The 17,030-nt window shown below is 33.0% G+C and overlaps 1 protein-coding gene and 1 long non-coding RNA gene across 8 annotated transcripts in view; one reads left to right on the top strand and one right to left on the bottom strand.

Annotated features, from left to right (window-relative positions):
- Baz2b (bromodomain adjacent to zinc finger domain, 2B) overlaps positions 1-17,030 on the bottom strand; it is a 269,690-nt gene that overhangs the window by 119,278 nt on the left and 133,382 nt on the right. For 6 of the 7 annotated variants that reach the window (XM_013518703.1, XM_013518704.1, XM_013518699.1 and 3 more), the window contains 2 exons: positions 5,355-5,543; positions 756-923 (listed from right to left, as the gene is read on the bottom strand). In XM_013518703.1, the coding sequence (XP_013374157.1) occupies positions 756-923; positions 5,355-5,543 (357 nt within the window). The remainder of the gene's footprint in view (positions 1-755; positions 924-5,354; positions 5,544-17,030) is intronic. The other variant, XM_013518705.1, reaches the window with a different exon arrangement.
- Positions 801-17,030, top strand: part of LOC102006728 — a 22,994-nt gene continuing 6,764 nt past the window's right edge. Inside the window, exons 1-3 of the long non-coding RNA XR_262503.2 lie at positions 801-889; positions 6,951-6,986; positions 14,751-14,932. This is a non-coding gene — a long non-coding RNA (uncharacterized LOC102006728). The remainder of the gene's footprint in view (positions 890-6,950; positions 6,987-14,750; positions 14,933-17,030) is intronic.

Raw genomic sequence — 17,030 nt, 5'->3', positions numbered from 1 at the left:
CCTTCTGGGTATTTTCCCAGAAGATCTAAAAACATCATATCACAGCGATATATGTGCAACTTATGTTCTTAGCAGCACAATTTGTAATTGCTAAATTGTGGAAGCAACCCAAATGTCCATCCACCGAGTATTGGATAAGAAAATTGTGGTACTTTTCTATAATGGAATATTACTCAGGTATAAAGAAAGATAAACTTGAGGCTTTTATAGGTAAATGTTCACAACTAGAGACCATACTCATAAGTGAAATAAATCAGACCTGCATGTGCAAGCACCACACTGTCTCACTAGTGTAAAACCTGAAAGAGTTCATATAAACTCAGAGGTATGATAGACATTGTGAAATGATAGGAAAACGCTCAAGGGTAAAAGGAAACTGGCATGTGGGAAAAGAGAAGGGAAAGAAGGAGAAATTCTGTATGTATGTATATACAGGATAGTTAATATAGTTGGTCTACTGTCTTGTACTTCTTTCTTGAAAGAAAGTGTTAATGAGTTCTTGATTGATCAATATTGCATGTCTCTATTTGTTTTCCTGAGAAACCACCTTGAAGATATCAATATGTAATACAACAAGCATTGTTAATTTCCTACCACTTTGTTTGTAACTCTGTATAGTCAGTACTGTTCTTTTGCTGTTTTGTAAAAGGTTGTCTGTCTGTTAAGGTTTTCCTCTTTTTATTTTTAAAAGAACAAATAAAAAGAAAAAAAAAAAAGAAAGAAAGACAATACTTCACTTATACTAATATGAGTACCTTTTTCAGGACCACTTCGATTAGTTTTTACTGAAGTCCTTGAAGGGAATGCAGACGAATCATGATTCTGGGGTGGAGGAGCAAACAACGGAGGAATTCCCAGTAATGGTGGAAAGAAGGGCGCTCCGCTACGGGTATGAACATCTGTTGTTCGCCACCATTCTGCACCTCAAAACCAAACAAACCAACCGAACAATAACATTTCAATTAGCTTTTTAGTTAATGTAACAACTAATTTCTGTATTTTATTCCTGAAAAAAATATTTCAAATTTCTAGTTGGAATAGAATTTCTTAGATGACATAGTTGTGATCATCTTTTTAACTATAATCATCTAATTAGAACTTGTACACATTCATCACTCTACTCATTAGGCCAGTATTCAAGGATCTTCACTTAGCAGTTTTCTAGACCGAAGCTAAAAAGAATCAAGGTACTTTGTAATTTTAAAAATAAAACTGAGTAGGGGCTGGGGATTTAGCTCAGTGGCAAAGCGCCTGCCTGGCAAGCGCAAGGTTGTGAGTTAGATTCCTGGTACCGAAAGAAAAACCAAAAAAATTAAATAAATAAAACTGAAAAGTTGGAATATTAAAGAATTATTTAACTCTTTGATGACCTTTAACATAGTTTTTCTAAATTAGTAAAGAAATATTTTAGACTATATTAATCTATTTTAAAATCTTAGAATTTAAACTTAACTTACATTAAGAATTTTTTCAAATTATATAGAATATGAATCTGGCCCTGATAAATCAGGTGGTCTAATATTATCAGAGTATGGTAATCCACTATACCTCAAATGTATTTATAGAAGAAAATATTCTATAGTCAGATAAAAATATAAATAAATAGCAGAATTAATAACTCTTTCTAAGGAGTTGTTAAAGATTTCAAAGACAATTTTGCACTACAAGATAAAGATTTATAAAGCTTCTGTCCTAACAATTAATGAAAAAACCCTTGCATTTTGTTTATGCTCCTGCTTATAAATGACAGTGGCAATGGCTGCTTAATCAACATAAAATAATTAAATGGTAGAAAGTTATGGGAATATAATTTAGATATTCAAACAGCAGGTCTTAGTTAAAATTTTTAGTATAGAAAGCCAAATTTTATACAACACAGTTTCAAAGAAAGGGTGAGGATTAAGAGTCTGAAAAGCATCCAAGGGGAAGTCTTGTATTGCCTCATATGAAATCTCAGAAATAATCTCCAATTCATTAATCCACTGGATTACAAAATCAGTTATTACAGCATCTTTCAGGCTGCTCTTCTAAATAATATGGTATATTTCTATTTGATCATAACAGCCACAAGAAAATTAGATTTTAAAAACTACAGCATGTAAAAACTCAGTATTATAACTATATTATATCACATTTTTATAAATTTTCTAGAAATAACTCTTCAATTAAAATACAATGTAAAGTTATGAGGCCTTTCATTATCTAACAGTGAAATCTCATTTTTAAGAAAGTGAAATGTTTGTGGTAGCTGCCTTTCTCAGAGGTCTAAACTGCAAATGTTATCCCGGATTGCAGGAAGGTTTTTGTAGTGAAATGACACTCATATATATCTATGCCTGAATGGTGAGAACTTGGCCAAGAATAGCTATCTAAAAATTGTTCACCCACTTTAGATGAAAGAAGTACCTTTAGATAGGAAGAACGGCTGTATATTCTGAGCTTGTATCCACACAGTAGATTGCTATTGTTATGTATGGCTTTGAAAACTAGCTTCTGCCTGTCTGATAAAAAGGGACTGAAGTTTCCCAAAAATAATCATATCACTTAATACAGTGTAAATAAAGTTTTAAAGATGAACGTATAAATTTTGTATCAAACAACAACTTGGTAAGACAACCAAATATAGTGATTCAAGTATTTTAGAAATAAACTGGGGCCGGGATATAGCTCAGTGGCTTAAGCACCTGCCTGGCAAGCACAAGGTCCTGAGTTCAATTCCCGGTACCAAAAAACAAAACAAAACAAAACAAAAACTATGACAATGTTCTTCAGAATATGGATGGTAAATAAGTTCACAGTATGAATTGGGGAAAATAATAGGAAAATATGTGTTATAAATGAGGTGACTTTGAGGAAAACATTGGTAAATAAGATCAATTAAATAAAAAGATAAAAATGGTAGAGCGTCTCATAAACTTTACAAATGTCTAAAACTGTTTTGTAGGAAACAATATAATTTTTCTGATAAGTTTACTTATCTTCCAAATTTATGAAAATAAAAAAACAAAACTTAGTCACTCACTAATTAGCTTATTGATAAAATGAAAAAGACAAAAAAATACATAAATCAGCACATGATGAGTTTCAAAGAGTATTCAAAAGAGGTAACACCATAATAGCAATATTAATCACTTTCTACTATAATAAATCTCAATTTGAATCTTAAAACATTCAGCAGAAGTTTGAAAGTGAAACAGCCAGATACTTCACAAATATTGTTCTTTAAAATTAAGATATAATGATCAAAATTATAAATATTTTAAAAGAAATATTTATCATAAAATATTGTTTTAACATTAAACAAAAATAATTTTATTATACTAATGTCCATGAAATAATTATATTTCTTGATTTAAACTAGCAAAAATACTGTAGAACTATTTGTTGAATGATTGGTTTATTTTGAGACAAGGTCTTCAATGTAACCTGGACTGGCCTCCAAATCACAGTCCTCTTGCCTCAGCTCCCCGAGGGGTGGGATTACAAGCATGTACCACATCATGCCAGCCAAAAAAATTTTAAATTGTTTCTTTAAAACTCCTACTATGTATTCATTGTGTCTTTCTTCCATTTACTTAGGGGGTGATTTTGAAAATTAACAACTTATCTTATAAATAATTGATATTTAAGTTACGTCAAATCTAAAACATGAACTGAATTCTCTGCAAGGCATAATCTGCCAATTTGGCAAAGATGTATGCTCATACAGGCATACTCTTTTCACTAAAGACTGTCTTGTAATTGTCTGTTTATCTCTTCTCTGGAAACTCTAAGCAACATAAACTATATTGGCACATTCCTCAATAACTGGCCTAGTACACATAATATGATAGATAAATGAGTGAATACTTAATGTAAGCTAGGGAAGTTATTAAACATTTTTATACAGTGTAAGTATTACCATTATGAAAATTCAGATGAGTAGCTTTTTATACTTGTTACCCAATTACAGTGTAGAAGGTATTTAGTTTTAATAATATAGTAGTTATATTGGGTTTAGAATTGCTCAAAGTATTATAATAAATCATGTTAAAACAATAAAATATTTAATATATCATAAATATATATATATTTTTTAATTTTTATTCAGCAATCTTCTATTCATGAAATATATGTTCAGTGGTTATCTTGCTAAGCAACCATGCTAGCCATGGAGTCAGTTCCTATTAATATTTTTAAAGGCAATGCTAAATCTTAGTTTAAGACATCATTTGTCTACTCATATTGCTCATCCCCATCATCCTTTTTCCCAGACAAGTATGTTAGAAGAATAACTCAAGAAATACTGTATTACTTGAAATATGTGTTTAATTATCTATCTTTTCTATATATAATTTAAGCAAGATAGTTGTTTCCATTTAAAGAAGCACTTGAGAAATGATTAAACACTAAAGTGGGCAAGAGAAAATAATAATGACAGTAAACAATTTTAGAATAATTATGTATATCAAACTCTGTACATGGCACTGAACATGATTATGTTCTTTAATCTTTTTGAAAATCCTATAAGGTATTATTATTTTTCTCATTTTACAGGTGAGAAAACTGTGGCTCAGAGGTCAGATAAGATGTCCAAGGCCATAAACTATGAAACAGCAAAACCAGATTGAAATTCAAGTCTATAAGTCTTTGGAATTATGCTCTAATGTTTTAAACTATTTTGTATACATTAAAATATGTATCTTTTGCTATAACATATTAAAGTAAAATTAATCACTGAAAAATACATTTACATTAAGACATTCAAGATAATATAACAACAGAAATTAAGAGATGTTTGTCTCAGTTTAGCTTTAACCACTGTCTTAATAAGGTGTTGCCTCACAATCTGTTGAATTTCACCTAACACTGGTCCCTTTGCGACATAAGTGGTACCACTCTCCAGTTGTTTTGATCAAATATGGAAGAGTATTCAAATTTAAGAATCAAGCACATTGTCCCTACAAAGTGAATAAAAGAACCCCAAATAAAATATTCATTACAAGAACTGGATTTTAATTTTATACTATAATTTAAAAAATTATATAAAACAGAAAAATTCAAACTCTATGTTTGAAATATGTATACCTTTTGTACTATACTTAAATAAAATACATCAGAAAAACCTGATTTAATTATTCATTTCTGTGGCAAATCTTATTTATCAAACATCTGAATACCCAAGTAACTGCTATGCTATCTAACAGAGAATGTGATTTTTGCATGTGATAAATAAGTTTAGCCAATTCTTGCATAAGAGTTTAATATACCAGGCATTACACTGTTCTTTTTTGTTCAACTTAATAAACAAATTACTGCTTGAACATTTTCAAGCTTTCTTCCTTTCCTGAACACTGTTTGTAACAGATGTTTACCTGGAAAAGATGCTAGTTGGGGATGTGCGGCTAAGGCTGTGGGTGTACCAAGTGTCCCCAAACCACCAAATTCTGAATGCCCTGAGCTGGCTGAATGTAGACCAAAGACTGGGTGGCTGACCATTGGGAAGGCACTCGACACTGTGGACAGGTTAAACGGTTGATCCCCAGCCGCTCTGAATATATGTCCTGGGAGGGAAAAAAACACACTTAAAGTTGTGCTATAAAAACAGATGAGATTTCTTCGATTTCAGTTTTCATAGTTAAAATTTATAATAATTTCCTTAGCATTAAATTTTTGTTATACAACTTTTTTCTGCATTTCTACTCTTCAAACCCTATAGAATGACGTTTCTACAAACACCAAAATACTCTAAAATAATGAAAATAAAAGGTATAAGCTTACTTGCTTGATTTGGAGATTTGAGAAAATTGATGTTTTAAGCAAATATTTTTTATTAATTAAAATTGTTTGACCTGAGGAAGTAAGGCCAATTTTGTTAATATATGTATATTAATATAATATCAAATGTTTTTGCTCTTAAAAAAGGAAAATATAAACATTCCACTAATTTAAGGTTCAAAGCCAATGAAATAGGACTAAAATCTGTTACCATCTCATCATTCAAATTATCATACACCTTAGGCAACAAGATCTCAGTTTCCATTTACCAGAACTGAAGCTCTCTTTGTCTAACACCTTTTGGGGGAGAACATCTGGATACCAAAAAGGCAGTATAATGTAATTGAATAAAATAATACTCCAGACAACATAAACAAATAAATTTAGTATGGTAGTTCTAAATGCATTCATGGATGGTTATTGGTATATGTCATTTTTTTACCTTTCTGTTAGTAATGTAATATTCAGCTTGAATGAGTGTGCTTTTTCAGTCTACACTCTAGTTTAAAGAGAACTTAGCACTGAGTGTCATAATACCAGGTTGGAGTGTTATATGACCAAAAACACAACGTTTATTTTTCAAACTTTGTAAGGATTGGGGAGAAAATATTTTTAACACTTGGAATCCTTCCCTTTATTTCCAGAAAATAATTATAATTCCCTGGCTTCCCACTATGAATACAGAATATCAAACTTCATAATACAGAGTATTGCAAGAATTTATTGTATAAAGAGTACTAATGTACTCTGTGTTAAAATCAGAATAAGCTTTTTATTATCTCCTCTTTATATCAGCCCTGTATATACAATTTAATTATTTTAAACAGTATGTTTGAAATAAATAAAAGAAAGTTAAGTTCAAAATGAGTATACTTTTTGTTATCATGTAATTACCAACCAAATCTCTCCTCTTTGCATTTTTGCTCTCTCAAAACCAAGGGATAGGGGGCTGGGGGTTTAGCTCAGCGGCAAAAGCGTCTGCCTGGCACGCGCAAGGTCGTGAGTTCGGTTCCCGGTACCGGAGAAAAACCAAAAAAAAAACAAAACAAAACAAAAAAAAACCAAGGGATAGTCTTAGAAAAGGTCAGAATATACCCTCTCGGAATGATATAGACCCTATTTTTTTTTTTAACTGAAATAATGCTATACTCTTTGCTGAAATAAGAAAATTCACCTAACTTTTTCTTTTGTAGTGCTCCGGATCAAAACTAGGACCTCAAACATGTGAAGTAAGTACTCCACCATTGAGCTATGCCCATCCTGGAAAGTTTAAATAACTAATTAAGATTTGAATAGATTACAGTAAATATGTCTTATATCAGTCTATAAAGAAAAAGTTCTGATAGGCTAGTATTCCCAATATATAAAGTAATAACTAGATCTCACAGAGGCAATCCTCAAAGTGTCTTTACAAGCCCTGCCCTCCAAGAGACTCTGAGATAAAACAAGAATTCTTGAGTACACAAACTCAAATGTCTTCTCTAAGTCAATCTTTATTTTTGTTCTTCAAAGCCTAAATAAAAAATTGCGTGAATTTTTCAAAAAATAAAAAGAAAACTGTTGAAGAAAAGCATGAAGTTGTGCTTTTATTTTTCAGAGTTCTAGACTACATTAGCACTGAAGCAGAATTATAAAATAGGGAATTCTCCTGAGAAAATCACTATCTTTAAGAATAGTGACAGGACAATAGGAAGATTTTTCTTTTGTTCTGAATTTGTTTTGTTTTGGTTATTATGCAATTCTCAGAAACCTAGGAAGTTTCTCTAAAATAATGACTTTGTTGTTATTACATATAAAAATCTCTGGTTCTGGACAATCAGTTTAACCTCTGACACATATGTGCCTCATCAAATGTTTTATGTATTTATAAGCATACTATTGTCAATAATACAATATTTCCTTCTTTATTAATAGTCCTCATAAGGAAGATGATCTGAATGATCATACTAGCTTTGCAGAAATTATAATCACTTACCATTTGTTTTATAAAAAATTAGTCTCTTCTACCTTCCCATCACAAAATAATGATTCATAAATTATATTTATAAAATTATATGGACATAGCCATGATTTAATACACAGAAATTTATGGAATAAATTCAAACTATCAAAACTATATAATATATTATAAAAATTCAGAATAATTGAAACTGATAAAAATAGTTCTACAACAACTGGGTAATAAATAGCATTCTTTAGATAAATAATAAAAATATTAATTTCATTATTATGAAGAAACCAATGAACTAAACCTTATATTCTCATGGGTAGAAAATAATAGGCAATATCTAAATGAAGATATCACTCTTCCAGCAACAAATAAAAATCAACAGCTGGGCACAGTGTCACAGGCCTGTAATCTCAGCACTCTGGGAGGCTGAGATAGGAGGATGGCAAGTTTGAGACTAAGCTGGGCAACTTAATGACTTAGCGGTGCCCTGTCTCAAGACATACCTGCATACCATACATACTCAAATAAAGGGCTGGGGATGTAGTTCAGTGTGAAAGCCCTGGGTTTAATTCCACAGTACCACAAATGAAACATAATACATACTTTGATAAAAATAAAATTCTTTTTTAACTTTAAAAGTGACATTTTAGGTCTGAGGGTGAGGTGTGGCTCAGTGGCAAAGTAAGTTCAATCCCCAGCACCAAACAAATAAATGTGATGTTTAGGCACAATTGAGTAGGAAATGTCGTTTTTGGGAGCAAAAACATTTTATATACTAGTGTACATATATTAACAAAATCATCCTTAAGGTCAACTTTAATTGATAAAAATCATTTACTTAAAACATTAGTTCTCAAATCTCAAAATCAAAGTAAGTAAGGTTATAACTTTTGTTTTCATTATTGTCATCATTTTTGAGGAATGCCCATTTCTGGTGTCAGGAAGCACAGATGTAATTCTGTACATACCAGGCATGGATGTAATTCTATAGTTCTACAAATGTTTTTTCACTTGAAACTATGATGAATAAAGCATGTCCTTTGTTGAATAAGCATAGATACAATTCTGTGTAGAACTATATATAGAATTACATGAATGCCTGGTGATACCACAGAGAGAGGCATTCAACTCAAAGTTACTTTAGAGTGAAGGGAATTTTTTCATTAATAAACTGGTGATGGCTTATTAAGTCCTATAATCACATTTAAAACAAAGTATATTTTCTGAATTAATAAAAAAACAGAAAGATATATTTCTATATGACACAAAATATAACACAAGTTGAACAGGTTCTATGAACTTTATGACTATAAAAGTAAATTATCTGAATATTAGACTATTCTACTTTTTTCTTTTGGTTTTTTGAGACATGGTTTCACTATGTAGTACAGGTTGGCATTCAACTCAATATGTAGTCCATGCTATCCTCAAACTCATGGTGATCCTCCTGCCTCAACCTTCCAAGTATGAGGATTACAGGTATGCACCACCATGCCTTGCTAGAATACTCCACTTTTGGAGAAGTAAATTTTTCCTATGCTAATGTACCTAATGTCAGAAAATGCTCACAAATAAAACCTGTCTTAAATAATACTAAAGTTTTACTCAGAGAAAGAAACAAATGGAGAAGTCACATCATAAATGGTAGTATGTGACACTGCATACTTTTAAACAGATTAACATTCAAACATAATTTCCATAAAATGAACTATGTCATTGTAACAGAAAAGTAATAATGTACATTTTGCATAATAGAAATTTATACAGTCTTCAGCATCATTACAATACACTGCTTTTCAGCATATCTTTTCAAATGTACTATCTATATATATAGATTAAAACCAGTACACATATATCAGTGGATGAATATAATGCATGATAATTACAAATATTCTCATTAATATTAATGAATACTACAGATTTTCTTCCTTTATAAGAACAAAATACTGAACTAACACCTTAAACCTTAACACCAGTGATAAAAGTCCCCTATCTTTAAAGACAAGTCCAGAAATCACATTAAAACAAAATAATAAAGAATAAGTACATTATAGCATTGAATCTCTTAAAAAGAATTGAGAAGACTGCCTATTACAACTTGTTGCTTTTTTGTATGTGAAAAATACCTTTAATTTTTCAATGCTATGCAAACTTGTTGCAACATGTCTTCATGCTTCAGTGTCTAGCTCTTTAAAATTATAAGCATAATTTTATAGCATTGCAAAATCAGCTTTTAATATACACAGAACCTGCAAAGTATGGCTAATCTTCTCCAACCAGTGACAGTCCTGTCATGACTTTGGTACATTGAAGAGCATGTTGTAGTCAAATGTTTTATAGAATGTCCTTCAGTTTTGGTTGGTCTGGTACTTTCTAGTTATTAGAAGTTCATACATTTTGGGAATGATGCCCAGTATGTCCTTCTCAGAGCAAGATACCTGAGGCCCACGATGTTCTCATGTAGCAGTGGTGATGTTGGTTTTCATGACTTGGCTAAATTGGTGCCTGCCAGCACTCTCCACTGTAAAGATATCTGCATAATCTATCTGCATAATCTCTTCAAATAGTATCTTTTATCAGAAAACAGGCAGAGTTATTAAAAGCACCGGTAGCTTTGAGAACAAAAGCTGCCCCTTTATAGCATTAAACATAGTAAGATTTTGATTCAGTTTAGCAAATAATTTATCAATTTTTATCACTGTGCAATGTTTGTTCTTAACAGAATAATTCTTTGTGATAAGAGCATGAAGGATGCATTGGTTTGCTAGGTAATAAGTCTTACTGTCACTGGGTGATTTAGAACAACAGAATTTATTGTCTCCCAGTTCTACAAGGTAGAAATGTAAAATCAATGTGTTTGGTAAACCATTTTCCTTCTGAAGGTATAGGGTTTTCCCTGTATGTTGCATGTTTCTCTCCTAGTTTCTGTTAATCTTAGATATTCTTCCTATATCCTCATGTGTGTTTCTCTCTGTACATTTTTCTGTGTCCAAATTTCCCCTTTTTAGGAGGACACCAATCACATTAGATTAGGGCCCACCCAATGACTTTATTTTAATCTGAATACTCCAAATTCTAAAGTACCAGGGTTTAGGATTTCAATTTATGTTTTGGGGGGAGGACACAACCCATAACATTTTAAAAAGTATTGGTTCATTTTAAAAAGTATTTAATGCACTGCCTTACTTCAGTAATTTACTGTTAAAAACCTCAAATTACTCAAATTAAAACTACACATTTCTACTAATAGAAGTCAGGTAAAATAATGTCTGGTCTTGTCTTGTTTTGTCTTGTCTTGTTGAGACAGGATCTCACTATGTAATCCAGGCTGGCCTGGAACTTGTGGCAACCCTCCTGCCTCAGCCTCCCAAGTGCTGGGATTACAGGCATGTACCACCACACCTGACATTTCAAAAATAATTCTGAGACAGAAGAAAAGGGATGAACACTCCCAAAAAGGAACTTAAAATTTTTTTTCAGTCCTCTGTCTCTGTCAACTATGGCCCTAAATGCCTCTGGCTACTCAGAGACTTTGCTTTGTCTGTAGCAGCTCTGGTATAGGTCCTCCACCTCTTGTCCTCTCTGGATAATTGTCCCTCTGCAGCCACTTCAGATTTACCCACTTCAGTCCACAATGAGCATTCGACCACGACGAAGCAGAAAGTCTTCATGTAGTTGGGAAAACACTCTGCACATGTGTGAGCCTGCCATTTTGTCTATATAATCAGCTTTCCTTTCACTTTTATCAGATCAATCCATGTACTGCTTGCCGTTATACTGTAGCATAAGACCTAAGTAAAGGCTCCTTCAGATGGATTTATTTTGCTATTCATGATTTCTATCTTGAGTAGAGCAAAATCAGCTGGTTGCAATAAGGACTGGTAACATGAAAGGGTACTGGCACTGAAACCAGCCAGCAGCTGGTAATGACAACACTAAGTGCACTAGTAGCCAGAGAGTCACAGGGCAACGGAGAGCTGCTGGGAACTACTAGATAGGCTCTGCTCCAGAGAGCGATGGGTAGTTGTGGCTCTAGCTTGCAGGAAAGCAGCAAGAAGAGTTGTAATACCAAGAGCTGAGGAGAGCTGTACTTTGTCTACTCATAATTTCTTTCTGAATTGCTCGAAAGAACGCTTGGCTGACTGGTAACAGTGTCTTGTCAAGCATCTCATTACGTAAACTCCACTAAAGAAAAGTGAGATAGCTGAAAATTTGAGAGCCTTCGTTTAGGATTTATATATATCTACAGCATTGATATATCAACTAAAAAGGAAAATAATGTTATAATAGCTCATACTGTAATAGAAATAATCAAGGAAACTTTGGCTTTATCTAAAAAGTCTCAAGAGAAAGTCTTTCATTCTCTTGATTCTCTACTCACTATAAATTTAATATCTGGTTATCATAAATAAGTCCTAATTAAATTCTAAAATTTGACTTTCTTTTTCTTAAATACAATGCATCTTTAGTAATATAAACTGATTTTTATGACTTTTATCATTCCTTACTCTGCAGCCTATAAATAATGCTGATCCTAACTAAAATCTGTATAGTCACCTTATATTACCAAAACAGTACACAAATTTATGTTCTTTTCATTGAGTGATTATATTTTTATGTATACTACATTACTTGAAATAAATATCAGAGTATTTTTGTCTGTGTGCTGTGGGGAATGGCTGCTGTGGTTGAGCTAGAGGAAGGCAGACTCCTTGGGACTATAGCAAGGCCAGTCCAGCAGGTGTCTGGTCTTGGTATTCCTCTCTGTTAACTACAGCACAGATAGCTCTGAGAATGTTAAGTTTTCAGTGTTAAAAGCAAAATACTGAGACCTTGCACTTTTGGTCCTGTCATGTGCTCCCCCTCCTACCCTGTATAAATAAAGATGCAGACTGTTCTGGTTGTACATCTAGTATTTTCTTAATCTCCCATCACCCCCTCTCAGGACCCCGCTGTCTGTGCAGGTCATGGCAGTGTTTTCATCTTTCTTCTTCATGGTGCATGATGTCATCTGAGATTTTCAGTACAAAGAAACTAAACTGACAAAATAAAAGCAGATTATTCTGCCATTTTTTAAGATCTCCGAGTTACATATCATACCAAAAGCTAATCACTCTATATTTATTCAAGCAGTCTGTGAGAACCACAATAATTTTCCCAGTTATATTATCATTAATGATTCCATCTTGCCAATGTAACCGTGCATCACTCTGGATGATAACTTCAGAGTACTGCATAATAAGAATGTGGTGTTTGTCTATTTTTGGTATTGTCATAGCTCTTGAGAGCATCAGCTGAAACATTTATGTACACCATTATAGTGGCATAAAGAATGGCAAAAGTGCCGGAAAACTTGCCAGTCTGGTTGACATATTAACCAACAACACAAACTGGTGAGAGTTCCAAAAACAAAAGACCAATTCAGTCTATTTCACTGGCATGGTATCTGCCAACCAAGTACATTTCCAATTTATACTAAATTTGAGTTGTTATAGTCTTGAATGTTGGTAGTTCTCCAAAATGCATATATTAGAACCTAATCTCTTAATGCGATAGTATTAAAAGGTAGGGTAGCTGGTCAAGGTGCTGCATTCCTGTAATCTCAGAACTCAGGAGGCTGAGACATAGGATCACTGCAATTTTGCGGTCAACCTGGGCTACACAGTGAATTGAAAACCAGCTTGCACTACAAATTGAGACCCTGTCTCAAAAACATCCAAACAAAACAAGAAGTAGTAGGGGGTTTGAGAAGTGATTAAGTCATAAGAGCTCTGCCCTCAGGAACAGGATATAAGAACCTTCATAAGGAGGTTGAAGGGATTTTTTGTATTCCTTTCCACCATGTGAGGATATAGAAAGAAGGTTCTGTTTTTGAAAATAAAATAACCCCTCAGCAGTACAGTTTTGACATGTTTTGTCACCTAAAAGTTCATGTGGTGAAAGTTAAGAACTGGAACCGAATGTAAAATGATCAGGTCAAATGAACCTCAGAAAAGGATAATAAATTCACATAGATAATCAGTGTTCAAAACAAGATTCAATTGCTGAGCCTTCTGACAGCAAAGTCCTTACTTTTAATCATCAGATTATCCTGCATAAATACCAAAGTATGGTATGTTCAGTTCGAAATAATCTGATCTCGATTTGTCCTCCAGCTTATCCTCTTCCCTGTTCATCTGCATCAGCTCTACATATCACACATCATCAATCTATTATTTTCTTCTTCCCTTACCAATAACCCCTATTTTATTTTGGATGGAAATATATTCAGATAAAAACCATTCTTTCCAGCATTCCCTGAAGCTGAGATTATCACTTATGAGTTTTGATGAAAAAGATATAAGTAGAAAACTCTGGGTAGAGTTTCTGGGAAAAACCTCTAAAAGGAGTCAAGAGTCCAAGCTGTTATGCAAATTTTGCTTATTATCCCTACCTTCCTTTCTTCTCGGAAGAAAGTGCTCTGTATAGATCAATCCTCTTGTAGTCCTGAGATACATATGTGAGCATGAAAATCCCACACTTCGGAAGACAGAATGTACAATTAGAAGGAACCTAAAGGTCTGTTATGACATTTCCCACTTCAGGATTGCTTATGTTGCTTGATGTGTTTATTTGCCACATTTTGATTTATCTTTCTTATTCATAGTGAATCACTGTCATAACTAACACATACCCTCTATTGGAGACTTGCTGATCAACTTGCAATTTATTTAATATACTGGGACTTGGCATATGTTTGTAGAGGCCTGAAACTAAGATACATATGCAAATCACTCTCTAATTTTTAAAAGAAAAGCAAGCCTAGTCCAGCTTAAAGTAAAATAGCATTTAAAAAGTTTATTAGCTTTTTATATTTTGCTTTTGCATAAGCCTTTGTTTAAAGAGATCTACCTCAAAAATGGTTTGAAAACAACTGGTCTGTGATAGTTTATCATTCAAGTTTCTCAGAGATATTTTTTTGTATTAGGTCAAATAACCAAAAACTTCAAGCAAATGTACTCTTTAAAGTTTGTGAGATAATGCTGGTATTTCTTTCTTTCAGCTTTCACATGGAGCCAGTATGTGGAAAAGCATCTAAATACCCTAGAATCTGGCATGGAAGGAAAGTGAACACCATTTGCCATTTCATACAAAGGCTTCAGTGGCACATTCCCTACATCACTCTGGACTAGAAAAAGTTTGGTTTTTTTTCCCTGAGGATCTACTGTATTTACTAGCACTAGGGTAATGTCAACCATATAACCTTTTATGTTTTCCTTTTCTTCTTAGGAGCTAGTTAATTTTGTCATTCAATATCTGTGGCTTCCTCAGCTAAAATTGTTTTATTTCCTAGAGCCCATCTTATAATGTTTAATTACTTTTATCATGCCTCTACATTTGGTGAAAGCTGTCCCAAATTATTTTTAGAAGTAAGAAGCTTATTTTTAAAAAGTCATTCCTTAAGAGTAAAGAAATATTACTCTGGGCAAAAAGACTAAGAAAGACCATATATGCACATAATCTTAATCAATCTTAGTGCAGTGCTATTTTTTTGAAATTTTAGTCACTGTAACAAAACTAAAGGGGTGTGGTGAAAGGTAATTTTCCAAGAGTCTGTGCATGTTACTCTGTGCATGTTGCTGGATCCCAAGAATTGCAAGGCTTTGAACTCTCTAACTGGACTACTTCTCAGGGATGCTTTTACAGCAGGCAACCTTAAAGGATGAGGTAACTTCTTCCCCCAAAGAGTGAGCTTGCCTTCATTTATGTTAAAAGCAATAGATTCATTGAGCTCAGAGTTCCTCTGCCATGAAGCAAACTCACTGCATCACTGGATACACATTCCCTACATGGGACTAGGACATATAGAACCAAAGCCAACGTCCTCTGCTCATGATCTTGGCTCTTCCATTAGCAACAAAAGCTCTGATCCGGGAGTCTTATGTCTCCTGCCAGCAATAGGCTAACTTCTAAGTAGGTATAGTCTCAAATCTTGACAAGGTATTATATTTAACACAAAAGGATTGATCATGTAAAGTTTGAAAGCAAGCTTAAATTACATCCTTTATGGCTTAGACAAATTTCTACAGGCAGCCATATCATTAGTAAAGATAAATAAATAACTCCTCTAAATAAAATAACTTTAAAATAACAGAACAAACTCAAAGGCCCCATGGAAGAACTGTTGAGATCTTGGCATTATAAAGATAAAAACTGTTATTTCTATACACCAAAAAGCTGAGATCAAATTGTTTAAGATAGACATGTTGGCCCATTATCATTCTATGACTTTATTTTAAAATGGACAGAAATCACAGAAAATACAGGCCAAAAACAATGAATCAAATAAGGCTGGAAATAATATGCTGAGCTATACAGGGCAACTGACCATTTTCCTAAGTAGCCAACCTGTTAGAAGGGAACAGAGGCTTTATTTTAAACATGAAACACAACAAACTCTAAAAGTTTAAAATAAAAAAATTTTCTTAACTAGAAATTTAAAAATGTTCATGTTTTAGGTACTTAAATGTGTTAATAAATTATACACTTATGAATAAACAAATAGATATATTCAATTTAAGCATCTCAATAGAAAACCTCAAAATCCCATTAAATAGCAAATAAATGATTTTTTAAAAACTACTCCCTTTTTAGACAAGATTTCTGATGTTACTCAGTAAGCCAACATACCCTACCTCTTTGGTAACCCCCAACCATTACTAACAAAGTATAGTGCCAAAGTAAAAGTAATTAGAATTATAGGTTCATCCAACATCATTAATTCAGAAAAATGAGGAAAAGGTGTCCTGAAATCTCAAGGTTCTACACTCAAGGATGCTACTAAAATCTTCAACGTTAAAAGGCAAAAGACATTCTTGCAGAATCACTACATATGTTAAAGGCTGATTCAGAAACAAATACAAAGTCAGACAGCAGATTAGAATAACACATTTAAAGAAAGAATTACAAAAAACAGGAAATAATAATTACAAAAGTACAACTGTGTGAGTCATTTTGGAAGAGGAAACTAAAAAGCCAATTGCAGAATCACTGCTTTGAGCACAGCATGTCAGCAATGGACCTTAAGAGTCTAGCTACTGTTTTATGTAAAAGCAAAATGTAGACAAAGTTGTTAAATTACTTGATGAGGATTGTATAGGGTACAAGAAAAGATGAATTATTATTGATTTTAAATATATATGCTATTTCAGTTAATTTTTCATCACCAAGAACACCTTAGAAAATCATTCTATGGGGGCTGGGGATTTAGCTCAGCGGCAAAAGCGCCTGCCTGGCAAGCGCAAGGTCGTGAGTTCGGTTCCCGGTACCGGAGAAAAACCAA

This window comes from Chinchilla lanigera, unplaced genomic scaffold (genome assembly GCF_000276665.1).
Source record: "Chinchilla lanigera isolate Chin_1 unplaced genomic scaffold, ChiLan1.0 scaffold00048, whole genome shotgun sequence".
Taxonomy (NCBI): Eukaryota; Metazoa; Chordata; class Mammalia; order Rodentia; family Chinchillidae; genus Chinchilla; species Chinchilla lanigera.
The sequence above is the reverse complement of the archived record's forward strand: the minus strand, read 5'-3'. Positions and strand labels throughout refer to the sequence as shown.